Source organism: Equus caballus, chromosome 15 (assembly GCF_041296265.1).
Source record: "Equus caballus isolate H_3958 breed thoroughbred chromosome 15, TB-T2T, whole genome shotgun sequence".
Classification (NCBI taxonomy): Eukaryota; Metazoa; Chordata; class Mammalia; order Perissodactyla; family Equidae; genus Equus; species Equus caballus.
In genome coordinates this window covers 16,900,432-16,926,696 of record NC_091698.1, presented here as the reverse complement: position 1 = coordinate 16,926,696, position 26,265 = coordinate 16,900,432, and the positions used below count along the sequence as shown (strand labels likewise).

The window sequence follows — 26,265 nt, the reverse complement described above, 5'->3', positions numbered from 1 at the left end:
TATATATTTAAAAAAGACAGATAGAAATACATCAAAATAATAATTCCTATGTGATGGATTTTTTTATTTGTACATTTGAGCTTATTCCAAATTTGCTGCTACATATATATATGTATATGCTATATGTATATATATATATATATATGCACACACATATTTATGAGTGTTAATTATTCCTTCCTAATAAAATTGTGATATGAATTAAAAGAGAAAAGAAAAGCTTGTAAAAGATCTAATATAGAAGTCTTGTTAGAAATGTTGGTTTTCTTCCCTCCTCCCTCCTGAAGTTGATCACACCATAATTTTATGTGTATCATCCAAACTCTACCTTCTTTGACACATTATAAGCACAGCTGCTTCTTATATTTGAAATTTTTGCAGAAATACTCTTTCATTTTCTGAAAACATAGTCTCAATCCTAAAGGGTTCAACTCGCTCTGAGAGTAGAAGCCACCATGACAAGGGGCCTCGCGAGGTGGGCACCAGTCCTCTTGCCCATTCCACAGGAAGACTGGGCCAGATTCTTTTATTCAATTTCCAATACTCACTTATTATTACATTTTCTGTAAGGACCCTTTCAGCTCTAAAGTTCTAATACTCATTTTATGCAAGAATCAAAATGAGTTAACATATATAAGTCACTCAGTCCACCACATGCAAACTGAAGTGTTCAATAAACGGTAGCTTTCAACTGTGGTCATTACCACTATCAGTAGTAGCAGTAAATGTTGTCTGGAATCCCAGTAGCCAATTTTTCTGGAGTAATAGTGGCCCACTCCTTCTGGCTTCCTCAATTTGTGCATATAAAAAGTTTCTCTCAAGGTTGTAGAGAAAAGGAACCCTCATACACTGTTGGTGGCAATGCAAACTGGTGCAGCCACTATGGAAAACAGTATGGAAATTTCTCAAAAAATAGAAATACCATATGACCCAGCCATCCCACTACTGGGTATCTATCCAAAGAACTTGAAATCAGCAATTCCAAAAGTCCCATGCACCCCTATGTTCATCACAGCATTATTCACAATAGCCAAGTCATGGAACCAACCTAAGTGCCCAGCAACTGAGGATTGGATAAAAAAGATATGGCATATATATATACATATATATATATATATATATATGTATATATATACACAATGGAATACTACTCAGCCATAAAAAAGGATAAAATCGTCCCATTCACAACATGGATTGACTTTGAGGGTATTATGTTAAGTGAAATAAGCCAGATAGGGAAAGATGAACTCTGTATGACTCCACTCATAGGTGGAAGTTAAACATATAGACAAAGAGAACTGATTGGTGGCTACCAGGGGGAAGGGGGGTGGGGGAGGGCACAAACGGTGAAGTGGTGCACCTACAACGTGACTAACAATAAAGTACAACTGAAATTTCACAAGGTTGCCAACTATCATAATCTTAATAAAAAGTTAAAAAAAATGTAAAAAAAAAAAAAGTTTCTCTCAAACCAGCAACAAAAATAACCTGATTTGAAAATGGGCAAAGGATTTAAATAGACACTTCTCCAAAGGAGATATATGAATGACAAATGAGCACATGAAAAGATGCTCGGCATCACTAATCATTAGGGAAATAAAAATCAAAACCACTGAGATATCACCTCACACCTATTAGGATCACTATTATAAAAATTTTAAAAATCCCGGAAAAGAACAAGTGTTGGTGAGGATGTGGAGAAATTGGAGCCCTTGTGCCTTGCTGGTGGGAATGCAAAAAGGCACAGCTGTTGTGGGAAATGGTATACCAATTCCCAAAAAAAATTAAACGTAGAGTCACCATATGATCCAGCAATTCTACTTCTGGGTGTATGCCCAAAAGAATTGAAAGCAGGCTCTTGAAGAGGTACTTGAATGCCCGTGTTCATAGAAGCGTTATTCACAATTGCCAAAAGGTGGAAGCAACCCAAATCTCCATGCACGGATGAATGGATAAGTAAAATGTGTTATGTACATGCTAAATGGAATATTATTCAGCCTTAAAAAGGAATGATATTCTGAGACATGCTACGACATGGATGACCCTTGAAGATATTATGCTAAGTGAAATAAGCCAGCTCAAAAGGACAAATATTATATGATTCCATCTATATGGCATACCCAGAGTAGTCAAATTCATGCAGACAGAAAGTAGAATGGTTGCCAGGAGATGGGGGACAGGGAAATGGGGAGTTAGTATTTAATAGGTATGGTTTCGGTTTTGGGTGAAAAAAGTTCTGGAGATGGATAGTGGTCCTGATGGTAGCAAAACAATGAGAATATAGTTAATGCCACTGAACTGTGCACTTAAAAATGGTTAAAATGGTAACCATTGTGTGATTAGGTTAGGTTAGGTTATGTGTATTTTACCACAAGTAAAATGACATCTCCTCTATTCTCTGCCCACAGAGACTCTCTCTCATCCCAAGACAGTATGGCCCTGACCACAGAGTTGGGGAGACAGCTACAACTGAGAGAGGTGGGGGGGATCCTCCTGCAGGCTGCAACTGTGGACAACTGGAGCGAGATCCAGCACTTTGAGGCCAAGCCAGATGATCTCCTCATCTGTACCTACCCTAAATCAGGTGACTGTAGGGCAAAGGGGACAGCAAGACCTCGGCCTGCTGAGTCAGCAGGGGCTGCTCACCTCAGTTAGAATGCCCCTTGATAGGATGTTGCACTTATCAAGGAAATCTGCTCCTTATTGTTCCTCAACAGTGCTCGCTCTCAGATGTGCAGTATGCTAAGTTTAAACCCAGCATCCTGGGTTTACTGGGGGTCAAGCATCTTTAGAGGATCAGCCTGCTGTGCTCTGCCGGGGACTGCTCCCGGGTGAGAGCACCGTGAGGCTTTGCCTGTACTGCTCCTCTCTCCATAGAGATTCAGTGTTTCTCCCACGTGGACGTCCATCTGTCATGGCTAATAGGATCCTGACCTGAGGGAAGGTTGAACCAAACACCAGTCAGTCCCCATGTGCCCCTCAATTACCCAGGACGCTTAGGCAGATTGTCTAACAGGTTTCTGCTTCTCGCCCTTTTCATCCTGGCCTCAGGGACAACATGGATTCAGGAAATTGTGGATATGATTGAACAGAATGGGGATGTGGCGAAATGCCAGCGAGCCATCATTCAACACCGCCATCCTTTCATCGAGTGGGCGCGGCCACCCCAACCCTCTGGTAAGGGCTCTTCCCTCACTGCCCCATCTCCTTTCTTTCTTTTTTCAGACCTTATTTTTTAGAGCCGTGTTAAGTTTACAACAAAACTGAGAGGGAAGTACAGAGATTTCTCTGTCCCCACACATGCATAGCATCCACCATTATCAGTACCCCCCCTCCCCACAGTGGTATACTTGTTACCACTTTGTTGATGAACCTACACTGACACATCATCATCACCCAAAGTCTGAAGTTCACATTAGGGTTCACTCTTGTACATCCTATGGGTTTAGACAAATGTATAACAACATGTATCCTCCATTATAGTATCATACAGAGTATTTTCACCCCCCCTAAAATCTCTCTGCGTTCTGCCTCTTCATTCTTCCCCCTGCCCTCACTCCCTAGCAAACACTGATCTTTTTACTGTCTCCATACTCCCCTCCAAACACTGATCTTTTTGCTGTTCTGCCTTTTCCATAATGTCGTACAGTTGGAATCAAACAGTATGTAGTCTTTTCAGGTTGGCTTCTGTCTTTTTTTTTTTTTTTCCTCCTGAGGAAGATTAGCCCTGAGCTAACATCTGCTGCCAATCCTCCTCTTTTTGCTGAGGAAGACTGGCCCTGAGCTACAATCCATGCCCGCCTTCCTCTACTTTATATATGGGACACCTGCCACAGCACGGCTTGCCAAGCAGTGCCATATCTGCACCCAGGATTGGAACTGGCAAACCCCAGGCAGCCAAAGCAGAATGTGCAAACTTAACCGTTGCACCACCCGGCCGGCCTGGCTTCTTTCTTTAGTCATATGCATTTAAGTTTCCTCCATGGCTTGATAGCTCATTTATTTTTAGCACTGAATTCTATTCAGTGTCTGGATGTACACAGTTTATTTATCCATTCGACTACTGAAGCCTCTCAGTTGCTCTCCTTCTTTCTTTCTCTTCCTCTCTCTGTCCTTCCTCTGTCTTCTGCTCTCTCTTCTGTGTCTTTGTCTCTTTTCTTTTTCTCTCTCCTGTCTCACCTTTCTCCCTCTCTCCCTTCCTTTTCCTCTTTCTCTCTCTCATTTCTAATGCCATATGTTTCCTCTTCTTTTCTTCCTCTCCCCTTCTTTCTTCATATTATCTAAGATTATTTGCCAAAAGTGGGTCACCACATCAGAAGGATTCTTACCCTCTGGCCATTGCTATTGCAGAACACATGGAGAAGGCAGAAAGCTACTTACGAGCAATTCACACCTTCTCTCCTTACTCCACTCCTATAAAAGCCAGGTGCAGCCAGGGGAGTGCCCGATAATTGACCATAAAATGCACTTGGAGCCAACTACTTCTGTTCAGTAGAGAAGCCTTTTTCAGGTAATACTCAACCTAGAAATTTTTCTTTTCTCACACACACACACACTCAAAATAAAAATAAAGCTCAAAAAGACAATCAGAAGACAAAGGAAGCCATTCCAGGTAACTTGCAGCTGCTGGAAGTGTTTTTGCAGAACAAGGAGAGGAGGAAGGCCTACTCCCCGAAGTTTCAGCGTAGATCAGTGTAATCAAAAATTGGAAACACAAGTAGCTAGAGCTATAAAAATGTCGTCCATGCAACTTTACTTTTGGAGTCTGACCTGGGAACAATTGTTGGCAGAGACTGATACATCTCTACAAATACCTTGAGCCAGAAAAGTTCCTGATTTGATGCACATGAGACACCTGTAACCTGCACAAGAGTGTGCCAGAATATCCTCGATGCACCTTGTTTTTCCTTATTCTCCTCCCTGCCAGGCCCTCTGCCTCCCTAGCCTTCAGTTCCCATCTATTTGGTTGACCACTAGCTTTGCAATCCAGTGCCTGGTCTGGCCCTGGACTATCTGTGGGGTTCTGACCTCACACACAGGCTACCTTCTGCTTGCTTAACTGTGGTAGTACTCCGCATCATGCAGGGCCTTCCATTTTCATTTGCGTCTGGTCTTCTGACCCCTGGAGCAGCAGGATGGTATAATGGTTAGGGATGACCAGGGTTTAAATCCTGATGTCACCGTTCATCCATGACCCTTAGCAAGTTTCTTACCCTCTCTGTGTTACAGTTTCCTCAGCTGCAAAATGTCAATAGACTTAGTGCCTACCTCAAAGAGCTGTTGTGAAGTTAATATCTGTAAAAACCTTACAAAAGTGCCTGGTATAGAGTAGATACTATTTAAGTGGCAGGTATTCCTGTCCAACTCTTCAGGTTGAATCCCTTGCCCAACAACCCCATGTGTTCCCTGGGTCATCCAAGCCCAGCTTTTTATCTTATTTCTACATACCACTTCTACCACCATTGTCTTACCTCTGACAATTTGGGAGACTAAGAAGAGAAAAAAGGCCTAAGCATGATTTCTAATTAGGTATTCTCAGCAGTGAGGAGCAGAGTGTCCAATCACTAAGTCAGTATAAGAAAAAGGATGAAGTTTTTCTCAAGTCAATGCCAGTAGCTGTAGAACTTCAAGAAAGGATGCTAACCAATCACCCAGCATGGCATGTCATACAGAAACCAGGATGGTTCTTCATGACCCTGTGTCTAAAGAGGTAACGGTTATAGGCTTTATGGTCTTTCCAGCCACAAATAGACAGATGCTATGTAGACACTCAGCTGTGTGGTGGTTTTATTTCAGAGTAGATTATCTCTGCCAGCAGAGGTAAGGAGTACCATTAGCAGAGGAAGGTGGTTGCTGATATAGATGGATGGGTGTTAGTCAAGTATACCAACCACCCTAGAGGGTTCTGGAGTGGGCAGACACTGCAGGACACTGTGTGAGTTTGTGCCCTGCATGGTCAGTCTCCCTCCCAGACCTCCTTCCACCCTTCCACCAATTCCTGGCTATAGAGCTCTTTGATGACAAAGGCATAGCATCTGTGACCTAGTTAGAACAGGACTGGAAAGAATTTGAAAAGACACGTGTGTGTGTGTGAATTGTATATAGGTAAAATCGAAGAATGACTCCTTCAGTTGAACAAACATTTATACTATAGGCCCCGTGCTGCACATAAGACTCCACACTTCCATTTGCACTCAAGAAATTCATGGTCCCATGGAAGAGACAAATTCAGACTATATAATGACAAGACGTGAGTATGTTGGGTAGAGGTTAGCCTAGGATGCTGTTGGCAGGGTGAGAGGAATGTGACCAAAGACCAATTCTTGGAGAAGATGATACCTGAAATGATAAGATGCTATTATTGTTGTCAAGTATCTTTCTGTCTTTCCTGCCAGACCATAAGCTCCTTGTGCAGATGATGAAAGCCCAAAATGACTCAATTTGCCCCTTTCATCTGCAGGGTGGGTTTGGGAATAGACTTTGTAGCCTGGGGTGTATTCATAGACATTCTCACCCCGTGCTTCTTAACCCAGAGGCTGAGTAATCGTGGCAGTGTGCCAGAGGAAGGAGACAACCCAAGTAGCTTTTCTGGAGATTGATGAGAGACAGAGAGAGGGAGAGAAGGAGAAAATGTAAAATTTACCAGCATTTGTGAAAGAAAACACTGATGGAATGCTTTATGTAAAGCCCCAAATCCACAGAACCTGTCTTTGCTGTCGGGGTTCTTTGGCAGAGAAGTTTGCATGTGCAGCTGGGCCAAGCCTGCCAGGAGGGCTGCATGCAGGAGGAGGAAAGCTCAAGGCTACCAGCCTCCTTCCTACATAGGGGTCGTTTGAACCTGAGAACTGGGAGTCCCAGATGAGCAAATATGCTCAGGGCAGCTGTCTTCACAGCCTTTCTTCTCTCTTCTTCTTCTTTCTTCTTCTCACCTCTCTATCTTGCAGCTCCCTCTTCATTTTGGACCCTTGGAAGTCCCATTATTTTCTTGTGAGCCCAGTTATGCATTGAAGTTTGTGGTGTTTTAATCAGAATCTGCAGGAGTTTTATAACAGCAGAAGTCTTTGTAATGTCCAGGCCACCACATTGCCACAGTCGAGGTGTCTGGAGAGACTCTTAAAGAGTGAGTGGGACTAACTAGGTGCATAGAGATTCCAAATAGAGTGCTTTTTACAAATTAATTTTGGCAATACCAACTGAAAGTAGAAAAATCTACAACATACCTGTAAAGACACAGGTAAACATGCAGGCACAGAGACTTTATCACGTCCATCTAAAATTTTAGCCAAGAATCAAGTACAATAATACAAACTCACTAGTTAGAAAAGAAGTTGAATCTAAATTGTGTTTCTGGCAGATGGAATAAGTTAAGGTACCTGCTCAGATGGCTAAAGCTTTTTACTAATGTTTGTGAAGAAGATTCTTAAGATTGTTTTTATCCACCTAGTTTCCAAATAGTTTTTCTCTTCCCACCCGCCCCACCCCCCCACTATGAGAATTACATCCCTGACGTTTGTACTTCAAAGGCCCAGATGAGAGTTCCTCAGAAGACCAGACAGAGCATTTACATCTCAAAGGCACAGGGAAAGAATACAAGGAAGGACTCTTGTTTCCCAGGGCCAGAATGTTTATAATACCTACAAGCCTTTTGAGATGAATAGGTGAGGTTTTGGAATTGGTGAAAAGGATAGGTGGACTTTGAATTCTTTCTGGAGCTGCATCTCAGGTTTTTGCAAAGATTTGTAAGATAAGGGCAGTTGCTCTTAATTCTTCAAAGAATTGGGTCCGAAGCCTCAATGATATAGAGTTCAAACCGCCCATCCAACTACATTATTCTCTGTTTGCTTCTTTATATCAGGGAGAAGATCTTCAACTAAGATAGAAATCAAAAGGATTCCTATGTTCTAGATTTAGAGCTTCATCTTTAGAATGTTTTCCTTTCCCTCTGGGTACATTTAGCTCAGAGAATCCTTTAAAAAAAAAGTTCCTATCAGATTCTGAATGTCAGCTTCCAATACGCCTGTCAACGAAAATAATCCATAACCAATCTATAAATGAAAATTTGGGTGAGTTTATTCTGAGCTTAAATCTGAGAATTATAACCCGAGAGAGTCTTTCCACAAAGGAACAGAGCACTCCAAAGAAATGGGGGTATACAGGGTGGTTATATACCCTCAAAGAGTATGTTTCACATATGATTGAAATGTCCCTTTCACAATAGACACGAGACTGCTCTGTCAGCACAGCAATTGATGGAAATGGCAGATAGGTCTGCTGTCTTGGTGAACACAGCAGCTTGGCAGGTCTGTTGCCTTGAGCTGGGAGGTCACAGATGAGCGCTGCAATCAGTTCCCAGGCTAAAGAAACATGCTTAATCTTTAAGGAGATGCCAATGTTAGGAGGGGGAGGTAAGTTGCACCTTTATCTCGAAATGTCTAAGCAGATATACAATGCATGCTCAATGGCCACAGTCAGGCCCTTTTGGAAGAAAGTCAGGCCGTATTAGGTTTATACCAAATGGCTTCCTCATATATGATGCGGGGTCAGTGAGCCGAGGAGTCGAAAGAAAGATTTCTTAGACTCTCAAGATCTGGCAGTAGTGCTCTTTTATTTAGAGAATAGTATAGAATAGCATGGGGACAGGACCCATGGGCAGGCAGAGCTTCTGTTGCTGCCGCTTCTGCTGCCCCCGCTGGCATGGGGACAGAGCCCATGGGCAGGCAGAGCCGCTGCTGCTGCCCCGCTGGCATGGGGACAGGACCCATGGGCAGGCAGAGCTGGTGTGTGGGGACAGGACCCACGGGCAGTCAGAGCTCCTGCTGCTGCCCCGAGTTGAGGATTAGGGCTAAATTTAAGGCATGGGTATGTGAGTCATCTCTTTACAAGACAAAGGAAAAAAAGTTAAAATGGTACCAGTGCCGGTAGGGTCCGGCCATTGGGCGGTCCCACAACTTTTAGATAAGAATCAAACCGGATTGAGTAAATGGCAGAAGTCACCGCTCAAATATTATCTTCAGCTAAAGACAAAGGAGGATTTTGGGGTGGGGGGTCAGTTACATGAGGTTGCCAGACAGTAAACAACTTAAGTTCTTGCCTTCCCCATTAAGAGTTTCCAGAGATAAGGCCATCCCCCCTTCCTCCTGGCGCAGAGAGGGAGGCATGGAGATTTCCTTCACAAATGCAATTGTCTCTGATCAAAGGGCAAGTAAATTCCACTCCTCGGAGCCTGATTCTCATCTGCAGTTTTAAAATTAACCAGCCTAAAAATCCTCATCATAAACTGTTTTAAATTAAGCAGCCTAAAAATCCTCATCAATATACTCCAATATATCCTATTGCTTGCCATTTCAATTTGTCACAGCCAACTTCTGACCACAGAGCCTTAGAAAATCCTTTCAACTATCTCGTCATATTTCAACCAAGACAAACAATAAATGTTTCTGGCAGTATTGAACAACCCCCTTTGGATGCAAGAGGCATCCAAAGAGGGTGCAAAGGATACCGTCCTCTGAAGACCCAGGGCCACTCCCAAAGCTAGCTGGAAGAAAGAAAGACTTAGATAGTTTCCCTGAGAGGTGGCAAATAATAGGACCCAGCCACAAGTGGAGTGTAACCCATGTTTCTGTCCCGCCTCATCTAGCCACAAATGGGGTGCAACCCACATTTCTGTCCTGCATATTTTTCTGCCCCCAACCTGATGGTTGAGCTGCCTGCACATGCAAGAACCAAAAACCTGCATGCCCCAAGCAGGTAGAAAGCCAAGTCAGGTTATCAGGACATAAAATGGAACACGCAAGAAGGCAATAGCTATTCCTGGGAAAGAAAGGTTAAAATAACCAATAACCTTGGTAAAAAGGATAGGTGGACTTTGAACCATTTTTTGGGCTTCCAGATCCTACCAGTATGTGCATAAGCTGATAAAGATCTGGCAGCCAGGGGTCATAGGCTCCAATAAGGATTCTAAATTCTTCAGAAAACCGTTGGGGATCCTCCCTGGGTTTAGGAAATTCTTTAACTATGGTCCTTAGTTTGGTCTTTGACCAAGAAGTGAAAGATACCTGAAGAGGATTGCCTGCAGCCTTAGTGGTCTTATTTGAAAAGGTAAGTGTTTAATAGTCTCTTCAGAGTAGAAAGGCAATTCAGACGGAGGATTAATAGAAGAATATAGGGGAGAAGTAAGAGCCGCATCAGTCTTATTGTCTTCTGTTGTAGATACCTCTTGTGTCCTTAATTTTTCATTAGCCTTTTGCAACAAATCTTTCAGTGAGGCTATTTTGGAATCTTGAAGTCTTTTGGAAGCTTCTGCATACCTATTAAAATAGTTATCCCATTCTGTTTCTTTGATTTGGGAAGCCTTGTTTTCAAGTGCAATTCTTAAATAAATGATCTTGTCTAATTGGAACATTCCCCATAATGGCCACTGTAATTCTAGGTTATCTTAATAAGATTTTGCCATTTTTGTCACTATCTACAGCTCCCAAGACCACAGTTCTTAGACATAAAATGAGCAGGTCTGGGGCCGGCCCAAAGGCGCAGTGGTTATGTTCGCATGTTCTGCTTCGATTGCCCGGGGTTTGCCAGTTTGGATCCCAGGTACAGACATGTCACAACTTGGCAAGCCATGCTGTGGCAGGCGTCCCACATATCAAGTAGAGGAAGATGGGCACGGATGTTAGCTCAGGGTCAGTCTTCCTCAGCAAAAAGAGGAGGATTGGTAGCAGATGTTAGCTCAGGGCTAACCTTCCTCAAAAAAAAAAAAAATGATCAGGTCTGCTGGAAGGTGGTGTCTCAATTCTTTGGCACTTAAGGATCCAATTTCCTTAGCTAAGCCTTTGGTCTCTCAGCGCCAAATTAATATCTAAGAGGGATGTGCCACTGGGTTGGGGATTATGTGGTGCATACCTCATTCGTGGAAATTTTCTTGAGGTTGACAGGTGACCTAGTATCAATCTAACCAGTTCTGTGACCAACTTATCCTAATGCAGGAGTCTTGGAGTTAGGTGTTGAACACACTAACAGCTTTTAAGTGCTCGATTCATGCCCACCAATTTTGTGGCCTTGGCTTCTAGATTCCCATTAGCAATAGCCTTTACCTCATGTCCACATTGACAGAAACCGACAGTAACCCGCCAAGAGAAGGCAATTCCCAATGGAGAACTGGGGACTGGGGAAAGGACTGAACCACCTAACCCCAACAAATGGAGATTGTGGACTGGAATTCCAAGCAAATGGGGGACTGCAGACTGAACCACCAGAAATTCCCAATGTGGAATCTGGGGGCAGAAACAAGGGCTGGGGTTTCCAATCAAATAAGGAACTGCAGACTGAACCGAGGGGCTTGGGTTCCAGGTGGACCCATCTGCTAGCTCAAGCTGACCTGCCCTAGACTGGAGAGCCAGTTAGATCGGGAGCCTGACACAAAGAGAGCAGAGCTCAGAACAGAGGGAACTTAGTCATGACCCTCAGAAACAACAAGAAAGACAGACCTCAAAAGGTTTGCAGGTACTCATACCTGTGTTTCTTGTTGTCCCTGAAGCCATCAGAAGTTTCCCTCGAATTCCATCACTGCCACCATAACTATTAAAAAACAAAATTCAGCTGAGTAAATTTTAAAGATCTTATTGGCTTTATTGAGCAAGTCATGAGTCAGGCAGCTTTAGACTTTAATAGGCAGACAGGAGTGGAGACAAGGAAGCTATACTAACAAAAAGTGGGTTGGTTATTGCAAAGTCACTTTCCTTTAGGGTATGGCAGATCTGTCAGGCAGATGATCTCACTGCTGCTGACCGGGTAATTCCTGATTGACTAGTTTAAGATTCCATTTTTGAGACAGCCAAAACTGTAAGTAACTTAAGTATTAAGTCTCAGCTTGGTGATGTGGGGCTTAGTGTAACTGACTCCATTTTGGCCCTGTTGTCTTGTTTTTAACAGTAATGAGAGCTTCAACTTCAGACCCAATCCCTCTCAGGGTAAAGAGCTTTGTCCTCATCCTCTTTACTGGGATCTGGCAGATTCTTCCTCCTCTGCAAGCCCAGAAGAATACCCAATCCCACAATGGTCAGATGGACCACAAGTACAGTTCACAGGAGGGAGAGGGCAGTTTGCACTCAGAGTGCCATTCCCTGGGATCCAGGTTTTTAAAAGTGACATATGGCAACAGTACTCCCAGAATTATTGGCAGGGTTAGGGAGAGGCATCTTCTCCTCAGGTTCCTTGCTATCCTGCCCTCATCTTTGGAAAACCAGGCACTGACTAGAGAGGGCCCAGCTCCTCAGTCGACTCAGCTTGGTGCTCAGAGGACCAGAGAGGGGGAAGCTTGCTTCAGAGCATAACTTGTTGATGCCCATTTAAAATAAAGTGCTATTTTATTATCACGTTTTTTCCCCAGTTTTTAGAAACAACCTCTTGCATTTAGCCAGCCTTCCTGATCCTTCACATAGAGGAATCTAACAATGTCACCTAACAGCATCAATCACTCGAGATTCTTGGAGCTATTCTATTTCTCAGCACTAATTCTGTTCACTCCCTGGAGTTGTTTGCATGAGCCTCTGATTCCAACTCTAGAATGGAAACTTCTTAGACGGAAGGACCATGTCTTCTTCTTTTTTTTTTTTTTTTAAGATTTTATTTATCCTTTTTCTCTCCAAAGTCCCCCGGTACATAGTTGCATATTTTCAGTTGTGGGTCCTTCTAGTTGTGGCATGTGGGATGCTGCCTCAGCATGGCTTGATGAACGGTGCCATGTCCATGCCCAGGTTCTGAACCGGCAAAACCCTGGGCCACCAAAGCAGAGCGGCGAACTTAACCACTCGGCCACAGGCCAGCCCCAGGATCGTGTCTTCTTTGTCTTTGTTTTTCTCTAAGCTTGGTTTAACACACTGATTTCACAGAGCAAGTGCCCAGTAAATGTTTTAAAAGAGAGAGTAGAAATCATGACTCACATGCCATCAAGTATATATGTTTTTGGAGATGAAACAAGTGACTGGTATGCAGGCCAGGCACATGGGCAGCCTGCTGCAGGCACACAGGAATGGGCACTGGATGGCAGGTGAGAGAGGCCTGTGCTCTGGTCCTGGCTGGCTCTGCCTCAACAAGACCTCATTTGTCTATTCTCACTTCCCTCCCCTAATCCTTAAAGTGATGGAGGAAATTAACTCTCAGCTCCCTTGCAGCTCTCAAGCTGTAGGAGTCTACAAAAGTGGAGGTAATAGCTAACATCCCATTATGAAATCCCAAAAGAAAGCCAAGAGACAAACAGAAAATAGGTGAGTGACGGAACATGCTGGACAGAGCCTGGAATATAAGTTCCTTATGCAATATTTGCATTACACAGACATTTCCTCTTGACTTACTTTAAAGGTGTGGAAAAAGCCAACACAATGCCCTCCCCACGGACCCTGAGGACTCACCTTCCCACTCAGCTGTTGCCTCCATCTTTCTGGGAAAACAACTGCAAGGTGAGTCAGCAACACCTTCCTGGGACATGAGGGAGAGGAAGTCTCTTGAGAGCAACACTCCAGGTCCCAACTCGGAACACCCATCATCATTTTACATCTCCACTCTTTCTGAAGTGTTCAGAGTTTATGAGCAATGGGAGAAAAATGTAAAGCTATACACTCAGCAGGATATTCACCTGAATAGTTTCAAACAAGACATGAAGGCAAAAGCCAGATTGAGTTTTTGGAAAGAATTGGAGAGGAAATGTGTGTCCACTGCTATTTCAGTAAGTCTGGCTGTGAAAGAAGGGCAGAAGGTGGTGACCCAAGGTTGTGGGTCACCTAAAGGCAACAATAAGCAGCTTTTGGACTCAGCACAACCAATACAAGTGTCATACCGTCTGGCTTTGCTGGCTATTAACTACAAGGGGCAATACCCCCAGAAAAGCTATCAGAAATAAGGGGGAAAAAGCCTGCTCTTAAAGGTCCCATGCACAAACTCACTCATTTCAGAAAGCAACCTAAAACCACCAGAAAGAAAATTGTGTGGTCCTTTGGTGAAAAGAAACTCAGTTTATAGGCTCTGGGTGCATGTCAGCGAGAGGTGAGACTTCTCCAGGCTGGGATCACCTCTCCAGGGACTGAGACATTGGCAGCAGCCATTGTTATGACCTAGTACAGGCATGCTGACACAGACACTGGCAGACACCATTGGAGTTCTTCTCCTGGCCTGTTAGTTCAAGGGTCTGCCCCACTAACTAGAGCACTGATTTAACCCAGCTCAGCCAGGGCAAGCACCCTGCTCTAGGGAATGGCCCCACCCAACAGCAAGCCCTGGATCAACTTGTGGACCCACGAGTTTGGGTATATGAGACCTCTGCTCTGCAGCAGAGTGAGTGGGTACACCTCTGGAGGGCAGGGTGTGCAGGAGTGGTGGGCCTGTGTTGGTGGAGTGTGCGGGGCCTCTACAGCAGGGCAAGTGGGTACACTTCAGTGGTTCAGTTGGGTGCACAGAGCAGGACTGTATTGATGGGGTGTGTGGGCCAGCAGACAATGGGGCTTATCAGCTGCAGCAGACTTGTGTTTCTCAAAGAGCCACATAGGGGATTGGCCCAAACTTCCAATGCCTGAAACAATTGTGTGCTGACATGCCTGGGGCCAACTCCACCTGCCTGCACTCCTGAGAGAGCTGACAAAGCCTTACTTACAGCAATTGTAAGCCCCTAAGCCTAGCAACCAGCTACACTGGGGGCCTACTCACTTAACAGAAAAATTACAGCAAGAATGTGCTATTAGACCTTTCAGCCAACTGTACCAGGGCTCCCTATGCCTAATAAAGTGACTGAAAGGACAATAGCAGCTGCACACAGCTGAGTATTACAACCAGCCAGCCAAGGGGACAGCCTACCCTCCCCAGGCAACTGCAGCAAGAGCAACCCTGCTACAACAGAAGGACACACGTAGCCCACACAGGGGACACTCCTGGAACATTTGGAACTGATGATAAGAGGAAGCACACTACTGGACCTTGTAAGGCATTCTTACACATGGCCACTTCTCCAAGATCAGGAGACATAGCTGACCTACCTAATACATAGATATAAGCACAGAGAAAGAGATAAAATGAGGAGACAAAGAAATATGTTCCAAATAAGGAACCAGAACAAATCCTCAGAAAAAGAACTAAATGAAACAGAGATAAACAATCTACCTGATAAAGAGTACATACTAATAGTTATAAGGATGCTCACAGGTCTTGGGAGAAGAATGGATTAATTCAGTGAGATCTTCAACAAAGAATTAGAAAATATAAAAAAGAACAAATCAGAAATGAAGAATAAATAATGAAAATGAAAAATTCACTAGAGGAACTCAATAACAGAGTAGATGATACAGAAGAATGGATCAGTGACCTAGCAAAAGACTAGAGGAAATCACCCAGTCTAAACAGATAAAAGAAATAATTTAAAAGAACAAAAATAGTCTAAGGGACCTTTGCAAAAACATCAAGCACACTAACACCCATATGATAGGTATCCCAGAAGGAGAAGAGAGACAAAGGGGCAGAGAAACTATTTGAAGAAATAAAGCTGAAAACTTTCCAAACCTAGGGAAGGAAATAGATATCAGGTACAGGAAGCACAGAGAGCACCAAACAAGATGAACCCACAAAGGCCTACACCAAGATGCATTATAATTAAAATGTCAAAATTAAAGCTAGAGAGAGAATCCTAAAAGCTGCAAGAGAAAGGCAAGAAGTTACACAAAAAGGAAACCCCATAAGGCTTTCAGCTGACTTATCAGCAGAAACATTATGGGGTAGAAGGGAGTGGTATGATATATTTAAAGTGCTGAAAGGAAAAAACCTACAGCCAAGAATACTCTACCCAGGAAGGTTATCGCTCAGAATGGAAGGAAAGATAAAGAGTTTTCCAGACAAGCAGAAACTAAAGGATTTTATCACCAATAAACCAGCCTTACAAGAAATGCTAATGGGACTTATTTAAGTGGAAAAGAAAAGACCACAAATAGGAATAAGAAAATTATCACACACGTGCGCAAAAAAAAAAAACAATAAAGTCACTGTTAAGGGCAAATATACAGTAAAGGTAGCAGATCAACCACCTATGAAGGTAATATGAAGGTCAAAAGATGAAAGTAATACAATTATCTATTTCCATAATAAGAGGGTAATAGATGCACACACAAAAAAAGAGGTTGAATATGATATAAAAAACATGAAATGTGGGAAGAGGGGAGTAAAAGAGTAAAGTTTTTTTCAAGAGGTCAAAGTTAAGAAACCATCAGCTTAATACAATTGCTATATATGTAGGTTATTGTATATGAACCTCATGGCAACCACAAACCAGAAACCTATAATAAATACAGAAAAAATTAAGAGAAAGGAACTCAAACATGATACTAAAGAAAGCCATCAAACCACAAGGGAAGAGAGCAAGAGAAGAAAAAAGGAACAGAGAAGAACTACTAAAACACCCATAAAAAAAGCAGCAAAATGGCAATAAGTACATACTTATCAATAGCTACCTTAAATGTCAATGGACTAAATGATCCCATCAAAAGGCATAGGTTGGCTGATTGGATTTAAAAGAATACCCATAAATATGCTGCAAACAAGAGACAGACTTCAGACCTAAAGACACACACAAACTGAAAGTGAAGGGATGGAAAAAGATACTCCATGCAAATGACAATGAAAAGAAAGCTGAAGTAGCAATACTGATGTCAGACAAAATAGACTTTAAAACAAAAACTGTAACAAGTGACAAAGAAGGGCACTACATAATGATAAAGGGAACAATCCGACAAGAGGACATAACACTTGTAAATATCTATGCACCCAACATAGGAGCACCTAAATATATAAAGCAGTTATTAACAGACACAAAAGTTGAAAAAGACAAGTAACACAATAATAGTAGAGGACTTTAACACTCCACATACACCAATGGACAGACCATCCAAACAGAAGATCAGTAAGGAAACATTGGCCTCAACTGACACGTTAGACCAGATGCACTTAGTAGATATATACAGAACATTCCATCCAAAAACTGCAGAATACACATTCTTTTAGAATGCACATAGAACATTCTACAGGATAGATCATATATTAGGCCACAAAGAAAGTCTCAATGAATTTAAGAAGATTGAAATATTAACAAGCATCTTATCTAACCACAACAGTATGAAACTAGAAAACAGCTACAGGAGGAAAATTGGAAAAGCCACAAATATGTGTATATTAAACAAAACACTACTGAACAACGATTGGGCTAATGAAGAAATCAAAGGTGAAATCAAAAAATACCTGGAGACAAATGAAAATGAAAATATGACATGCCAAAATTTATGAGATACAACAAAAGCAGTTCTAAGAGGGAAGTTGATAGCAATATAAGCCTACCTCAACAAACAAGAAAAAGCTCAAATAAAAAATCTAACAGTGCACCTAGAGGAATTAGGAAAAGAAAAATCAGCAAAGCCCCAAATCAGAAGAAGGAAGGAAATAATAAAAATCAGAGCAGAAATAAATGAAATAGAGGCCAAAAAACAATAGAAAACAAATCAATGAAATGAACTGCTAGTTCTTTGAAAAATAAACAAAATTGACAAAACTTTAGCTGGACTCAACGAAGAAAAAAGGGAGATGGTTCAAGTAAATGAAATTACAAATGAAAGAGGAGAAATTACAACAGACACCTCAGAAAGATTATAAGAGAATACTATGAAAAGCTCTACATCAACAAATTGGATAATCTAGAAGAAATGGATAAATTCTTAGAATCATGCAACCTGCCAAAACTGAATCAAGAAGGAATAGAAAATCTGAATAGACCAATCACCAGTAAGGAGATTGAAATAGTAATCAAAAATCTCCCCAAAAATAAAAGTCCAGGACCAGATGGCTTCCCTGGTGAATTCCACCAAACATTCAAAAAAGGCATTAAGTCCTAATTATACCTATACTTCTCAAACTCTTTCAAAAAATTGAAGGGGAGGGGAGGTTTCCTAACTCATTCTATAAGGCCAACATTACCCTGATACCAAACCCAGACAAGAACAACACAAAAATAGAAAATTATAGGCTGATATCACTGAAGAACATCAATATAAAAGTCCTCAATAAAATACTAGCAAATATAATACAACAATACGTTAAAAAGATCATACACCATGATCAACTGGGTTTCATTCCAGGGATGCAGGAATGGTTCAACATCCGCAAATCAATCAACGCGATACAATCACATTAACAAAATGAAGAATAAAAATCACATGATCATCTCAATAGATGCAGAGAAAGCATTTGAGAAGATATAGCATCCATTTATGATAAAAACTTGGAATAAAATAGGTATAGAAGGAAGGTACCTCAACATAAAAATGGCCATATATGACAAACCCACAGCTAATATCATACTCCACAGAGAAAAACTGAAAGGTATCCCTCTATGAACAGGAACCCAGATAAGGATGCCACTTTCACCACTTTTATTTAACATAGTATTGGAAGTACTAGCCAGAGTCATCAAGCAAGAAAAAGAAATAAAAGGGATCCAAATTGGAAGGAAGATGTAAAACTGTCACTATTTGCACTGACATGGTTTTACATAAAGAAAACCAAAAAGAATCCACCAAAATTTTTAGAAATAATAAGTGAATATGGTAGAGTTGCAGGATACAAAATCAACATGCAAAACTCAGTTGTGTTTCTATACACTAACAACAAAGTAGCAGAAAGAGAAGTTAGAATACAATCCCATTTACAATTGCAATAAAAAGAATAAAATACCTAGAAACAAATATGAACAAGAGGTGAAAGACCAGTACACTGAAAACTGTAAAACATTGTTGAAAGAAGTTGAAAAAGACACAATGAGATAGAAAGATATTCCATACTCTTAGATTGGAAGAATTAACATAGTGAAATGTCCATACTTCCTAATGTAATCTACAGATTCATTGCAACCCCTATCAAAGTGCCAATGACATTTTTCACAGAAATAGAACAAAGAATCCTAAAATGTATATGTAACTACAAAAGACCTCAATAACAAATAAATAAAATAAATAAAAATAACAAAGAAATCCTGAGAAAGAAGAACAAAACTAGAGGCATCACACTCCCTGATTTCAAAGTATACTACAAAGTAATCAAAACAGTACAGTTCTAGCACAAAAATAGACACACAGATCAATGGAACAGAACTGAGAATTGAGAAATAAACCCACACATCTATGAACATTAATTTTTGACAAGGGAGCTAAGACCATACAATGGAGAAAGGAAAGTCTCTTCAATAAATGGTGGGAAAACTGTACAGTCACATGCGAAAGAATGAAAGTAGATTACTATCTTACAGCATACACAAAAATTAACTCAAAATGGATTAAACTTGAAGGTAACACCTGAAACCATAAAACTTCTAGAAGAAAACATAGGCAGTAGACTCTTTCACATCAGTGTTAGCAGTATATTTTCAAGTACCATGTCTGACCAAACAAGAGAAACAATAGAAAAAATAAACAAATGGGACTGTATCAAACTAAAAAGCTTCTGCACAGCAAAGGAAACCATCAACAAAACAAAAAGACAATCTAACAATTGGAAGAAGATATTTGCAAACCATATATCTGATAAGGGGTTACTATCCAAAATATGTAAAGAACTCATACATCTCAACAACAAAAAACTAACCACACAATTTAAAAATGGGCAAAAGATCTGAACAGATATTTTTCCAAAGAAGATATCCAGATGACCAACAGCCACATAAAAAGATGTTCAACATCATTAATTCTTAGGGAAATGCAAATCAAAACTACAATGAGATATCACCTCACACCCATCAGAATGGCTATAATTAACAAGACAAGAAATAACAAGTGTTGGAGAGGATGTGGGGGAAAGGGAACCCTCATACACGGCTGGTGGGAATGCAAACTGCTGCAGTCACTATGGAAGAAAGTATGGAGTTTCCTCAAAAAATTAAGAATAGAACTACCATCCTATCCAGTTCTTCCACTGCTGAGTATTTATCCAAAGAACATGAAAACACAAATGCATAAAGATATACGCACCCCTATGTTCATTGCAGCATTATACACAATAGCCAAGACTTGGAAGCAACATAAGTGCCCATCAAGGGACGAATGGATGAAGAAGATGTGGTATACATACACAATGGAATACTACTCAGCCATAAGAAATGATGAAATCCAGCCATTTGTGACAACACGGATTGACCTTGAGGGTATTATGCTAAGTGAAATAAGTCAGAGGGAGAAAGTCAAATACCATATGATCTCACTCATAAATAGAAGATAAAAACAACATAGAGACAGAGATTGGGTTGGTGGTTTCCAGAGGGGAATGGGGCAGGGAGGGGGGCAAAAGGGGTGATTAGGCACATGTGTATGGTGATGGATGGTAATTAGTCTTTGGGTTGTGAACATGATGTAATCTACAGAATTCAAAATATAGTGATGTACACCTGAAATTTATATAATGTTATAGTCCAATGTTACCTCAATTTAAAAAAAGAAAAAAAGAAATACTCATTTTATTACCAATAAAAAAAAAGAATCTGTAGCCACAAGCCTCCTTTCTCAAGGGTTTGAGGATCAAATTAGTACTTCTCACATTGTCCAAGAAACTGCAAGCTAAGAACTTAGCATAAGGTGGTCTCCGTTGCCGGTGTCTCCAGGACGCCTGACAGAAGCAAATACAGATCCTCTCTGGAGGGCCATAGCTTCACCTTGGGCCTGACAGTTTTCCCACTTGAGCTTTCCATCTCACGTTACAAAATACACAAAGGAACAAGCTACCATGAGAGAGTATCTGCAGAAAGAGAGCAGAGTTAGACCTCAAGAGCGTCAGATGATAAACTTAGCAGATATGTAAACAAAAGAAAAATGTCTAAGTTGCATAAGGAAATGAAAGATTGAATTAAAAATAAAGTAATAAGATACTATTTTTTAAAACAGAATTTTTTACTAAATTTATTAAATAAATAAACAGGATTTCTATAACAGAAAAAATATACAGTTATTTAATTTAAAAACTCAAGAATAGGTAAAGTGCAGAAGAGATACAGCTAAAGAGAGAGTTAGTGAACTTGGAGAGAGAGATGGGATGAAGTTTTGAGGAGACAGGAAGGAAGGGAGTCTTGTGGTTGGAGCTGAGATATATGAGAGGAAGCAAAGAAGAGATTAATAAAATGATTATCAAGAAGCAATGAAGTGAAAGCCAACCGGAAGTTTAAAAATTTAAGAATTCATGTGGATTTTAAAATCCCCACATGCAGAAGCACCAGGGCTGGTCAGGAGGCAGAGGGAGTGAGGGTAAAACGCGGGTGAGAGCTTTTATTGCGGTTTCTGAAGGAAGAAATGGGTGAGACAGCTCAGCAGGTTTAGGATTGGGTAGGTTGAATGATTTCAGTGGGCTCTGGGGCATAGGGATTGTCATCTGGTCCTGGCCCTGGGGTGATTAGAGCAGCTAGACAGTGGCTCAATGTGTGAGAGCCCAAGAAGGGATGTGTTTGAGGTGTGGGCTCTGGATTGGTTAGTTTGCATGTGAAAAGTGAGGTTGATGGTGAGCTGTTTACTCTCTCTAGGAACTGGCTAACCCTAGGAGGGGCAGTTCATCCAGCACCAAAAAGACCCCAAGAAGTCAAAGGATCAGAATACAGAAAATAAAAGACATGGTTAATAGAACGCTATTGACATTTTGGACCAGATAATTCTTTCTTGGGGATGGGGCTGGGTACTGTCCTGTGCATTGTAGAATGTTGAGCAGTATCCCCGGCCTCTACTTCTTAGACGCCAGTAGCACTGCCACCCCCAGTTGTGACAACCAAAAATATCTCCAGACATTACCAAATGTCCATCCCCTAGCAGGCAAAATCATTCCAAACTGAGAAGCACCATTTTAGGGTAAAAAATCAGCATAGCATTAAAATGGCTAGTCGTGGATCTAAGACAGCTAGTCAATAAGGCCACTTTGAGATTGATGCTGTTCGAATGTGAGTTAAGTACCTAGAAGTCACAATGAGATAAAAGGTCAGATTTGGTTAAAATGAAAGACTGGGAGGGTGGAAGGATACAGGGTTGTGATCAAAATGAAACCTAATGGGATGCTTAGTAGAGGAAGAGTTGAAGTGATTAGAGATGAAAATAGTAGAGTCAATGAGGCCAGAAAGAAAAATTGCCATTTTCTTTCACCATGGCCCAAACTCTTAAATCGTGAAGCTTCCTGCTTCTCCAGGAAACTAAGATGAAGGTCTTAGGAGGATCACCAGCACGCATGTGGAAGTTTCTTAGTTTGATGTCAGGTCATAGTTTCTAGAGAAAAATTAGACTCTGACACCATGGGGACATGAGAAGTCAGGCTACTTCATAGGAGTGAGTTAGGAATAGAGAGCAGAATTGGCAGAGAAGCAGGGACAGCCAGAAGAGAGGGAGGTCGCAAGGCCAAGTCGAATTGCTGCACAGCAGACCTGAACAGGGTGTGTGCAACCACCTCAGGGTGGATCAGCCTAAATGAATTCTGTGAAAATTCACTTTTTGTACCTTCTTTTCACCCACTCCTCTTCTGACCCCAAAGTTCCTTTATGTAGCTCGAAATGCCAAAGACTGTATGGTTTCCTACTACCATTTCCAAAGGATGAATCAAGTGCTTCCTGACCCTGGTACCTGGGAAGAGTATTTTGAAACCTTCATCAGTGGAAAAGGTAAAGGATAATCCTTCACACATTTGCATTCCCACTCCAGCTAGGGTCACCTAGGAATCACACATAACATTTCGACTCCCTAGAATGTTGTGTGCCTCCTTAGACGTGTCATACACAGACTGGGACTGGGCGGAACAGGCTGGTTACTCTCATAGTGAATACCCACAGCCCTAGCAAACAGCTCCCACCTGGTTTGAATCACCTGACCTGCAGAGTCACCCTCACTCCAAAGGGTATCTCTATCCCAATAAGATGGCATATGTGATTACACATAACAAATGTGAAGCCGCTTTAGGTAGCATGTTAGGATAAATTATCCCAAGCCCGTCTCATTCCACCTTACCCTCAAAATCAAACAGATCAGCACTCCTAGGTTATATCTGATCCACAATTTGTTTTTTTCTCTCTCCAACACACTTCAGGTAAATAAAATTCCTATCGGAAGGTTTTGTATGATCCCTGTATAGACGGTTCTGTTTCCTGTGTCTGTTACAGTGGGTTGGGGTTCCTGGTTCGACCATGTGAAAGGATGGTGGGAGATAAAAGACAGATACCAGGTTCTCTTCCTCTTCTATGAGGACATGAAGAGGGTGAGTAAAGGCCCTTCTGAAGAACCACTTCAGACCCAGGTACAGAGAAATCCCAAGCTGTTTCAGGTGCTTCTGGGAGGGACATCCTGAAGAATTTAAGTGTGTACTTGTGATACCTTCTTGCGGTCCAATGTAATGTTATCTTCACCACAGGACCCGAAGTGTGAAATTCAGAAGGTGGTGCAGTTCATGGGAAAGAGTTTGGATGAAACAGTGCTAGATGAAATTGTCCAGGAGACGTCATTTGAGAAAATGAAAGAAAATCCCATGACAAATCGTTCTACAGTTCCCAAATTTATTCTGGACCAGTCCATTTCCCCCTTCATGAGAAAAGGTTTGTGGGGCCTCAAATAATATGTAAATATAAGTATAAATCAAATACCCAGTTTTTCTAGTAACAACCTGCCTGCCTCTTAGCGAGATGTTAGGTTTTATTAATTTCAAGACAACACATTTAGACTGTTCATAATATCTGCTGCTAATAAGGTTGAGGACTTAATCTTGCTATAGAAGAGAGCTCTCTGGGGTATTTGGTTGCAAGGAGCAGAGAGTCCCTCTAGCTAGCCCCCATACAAGGGGCTTGTTATGAGGATTCACATGGAGAAACAAGGGAAATGTAGGCTCATAGACAATTAAGAGCGGGAGCCATTCTTGGTCCAGACCTCACAGGGCTCCCTGGATCTAAGGGTCGGGGCCTCAGCAGCAGGAGGTTATGGCTCTCTACTCTAAGGCTTTCCCACTGACAGGACTCAGCTGCTTTCTACGTGTCTATTATGAGTGCCTTTCTACACTGACCAGACTCCTGTCTCTACCCCATTATACCTTTTTCCTACTTTATAGCTTTCCTGACTCAGTTTCTGCTCATAACTTGTCTTGACCATGGCCCAGACCTGCTCTCCACCATGGTTTTTAACTACAACTACTGCTGAGAACTGCCTCATTCTCTTAACATTTCTTAGCTGCAATTCCCAAAAGAGGAATTCTAATTGGCCCAGCTAATATTTTTTAAGGAAAAGAAAGCTTTATTACTTTTTAGTTTAAAAAGTAATACATGTCATTGTAAAAAACTACATCAATACAGGGGCTGTCCCCGTGGCCGAGCGGTTGGGTTCGCGCACTCCGCTGCAGGCGGCCCAGTGTTTCGTTGGTTCGAATCCTGGGCGCGGACATGGCACTGCTCGTCGAGCCACGCTGGGGCAGCGTCCCACATGCCACAGCTAGAAGGACCCACAACAAAGAATATACAACTATGTACCGGGGGGCTTTGGGGAGAAAAAGGAAAAAATAAAATCTTAAAAAAAAAAAAAAAACTACATCAATACAGAATTATGCACAAAAAAAGTTCTCTTCACCGAAACCCTGCTCCTCAGAAGTAACCACTAACAGTATGGAAGTCCCCTCCTTCTCTGTTTTATAAACACATAGTTTTCTTTTTCACAATGGTGGAACTATGGTGTACATACTGCTTTGCAGCTTCTTTTCTTCTTTTTTTTCTTTTTAACACATGATTGAATTTATATTGTGGTATTTTCCAACCTACAACAGGCTCCCACGCTACCGAAACAAAGCAAAGAATTCCACTCTTTTCTCTTCAGATAATTCCTAGCGATGATTTGGCAAGTAGCCCTTCTTCAGAACCACGCATACTCATCTTTCTATACACTCTCCTTCCCTCAGGTTTGCACGTAACAAACATATATACTATGATGAAAGCTTGCTCCCTAAAACCCAAAATGTGGTCATGCTATACACTTTGCTCACCAGAATATCAGACATCCCTCCCGGGCCAGACATGTAGGTGCATGTAGCTCACTATTTTTAGAGGGCTCGTGTTGTACCAAAGTATGGATACATCATAATTTATTCAACTATTCCCCTAGTGATAGGCACTACAATTATTGTCATTTTCAATTTTTTTGTCTTTATGAATAATGCTAGAGTGACCATCTTTGGGCATATGTTCTTATGTCCTGATGCTTTTATTTCTGTTGCATAATTTTCCAGAAGAAGCATTGGTGGGACAAATACTATTTCCCCTTTTTAAACTTTTTTTTTCTTTTCTAGGGGAAGATTCACCCTGAGCTAGCATCTGCTGCCAATCTTCCTCATTTTTTTTCTTCCCAAAGCCCCAGTACAAGGGGTATCCTACTTGTAAGTTGTTCAAGAAAAGGGTGCTTAGTGCATACAGGTTCTCACCTGCATTATCAACTCATTCATCATGGAATATCACACTGGTCATCCTAGCTCCTCTCTGTGAGCCACCACCACAGCACGGCAACTGACAGACAAGTGGTGCGGTTTCACAACGGGGAAGCGAACCCCAGCTGCCGAAGCAGTGAGCACCGAAATTTGACCACTGGGCCATCAGGGCTGGCTCTAAAATTATTTTAATAGTTACTGCTTGGTAAAAAATCATATCTCATTCATATTATTCCCAAAAGGCTTTTTTATTAAGATCTTATTTATATACAAAAATGCACAGCTCTTAAGTGTACAGATCAAGTTTTGATAAAATGTATACACCCAATAACCAGCACTCCAATCAAGATATCAGACATTTTCCTCACCCCAGAAAGTTCCCTGTCATACCCCTTTCCAGTCAAACTCTACCCCTAGACAACCACTGTTGTAATTTCTGTCACTACAGATTGATTCTCCCTGCTCTTAGATTTCATATAAATGAAATCATACAGTATGCACTTTGTTGTGTCTGGTGTCTTTTGTTCAATGTAATGTTTTGAGATTCCTCCATGTGGCTGTGTGTCAATGATTCTTTCTTTTTCATTTCTGTTTAGTAGTCCATTATGTGAATATACCACAGAGGGGGCCAAATCACTAACTCCTTTGGGTCAATTGTCCACCCAATTTAAGAGGCCATTCACCTGCATATAGCACCATAGGGCAGCTTCTCAGAGCAGAGAGCTGCAGGTGGATGGGTATCCACTGAAGGGGAAGTTGGGTAAGGCAGGCATGTTGACAGTCACC

General features: G+C 41.6%; 1 protein-coding gene and 1 long non-coding RNA gene across 5 annotated transcripts in view; one reads left to right on the top strand and one right to left on the bottom strand.

The window, feature by feature from the left end:
* Window positions 1-26,265, bottom strand: part of LOC138917639 (uncharacterized) — a 70,354-nt gene that overhangs the window by 25,196 nt on the left and 18,893 nt on the right. The gene's annotated exons all lie outside the window — the stretch shown is intronic.
* The window catches only part of SULT1C2 (sulfotransferase family 1C member 2), a 38,571-nt gene that overhangs the window by 11,940 nt on the left and 366 nt on the right, over window positions 1-26,265 (top strand). Inside the window, exons 2-8 of one of the 4 annotated variants that reach the window (XM_023618462.2) lie at window positions 2,409-2,584; window positions 3,052-3,177; window positions 13,357-13,454; window positions 22,564-22,690; window positions 23,186-23,280; window positions 23,434-23,614; window positions 25,345-25,978. In XM_023618462.2, the coding sequence (XP_023474230.1) occupies window positions 2,434-2,584; window positions 3,052-3,177; window positions 13,357-13,454; window positions 22,564-22,690; window positions 23,186-23,280; window positions 23,434-23,614; window positions 25,345-25,361 (795 nt within the window). In that variant the 5' untranslated portion in view covers window positions 2,409-2,433 and the 3' untranslated portion in view covers window positions 25,362-25,978. Of the gene's footprint in view, window positions 1-2,408; window positions 2,585-3,051; window positions 3,178-13,356; window positions 13,455-22,563; window positions 22,691-23,185; window positions 23,320-23,433; window positions 23,615-25,344; window positions 25,979-26,265 lie in introns of those variants that run through there. The other 3 variants (XM_070235025.1, XM_001501352.7, XM_070235024.1) reach the window with 3 other exon arrangements.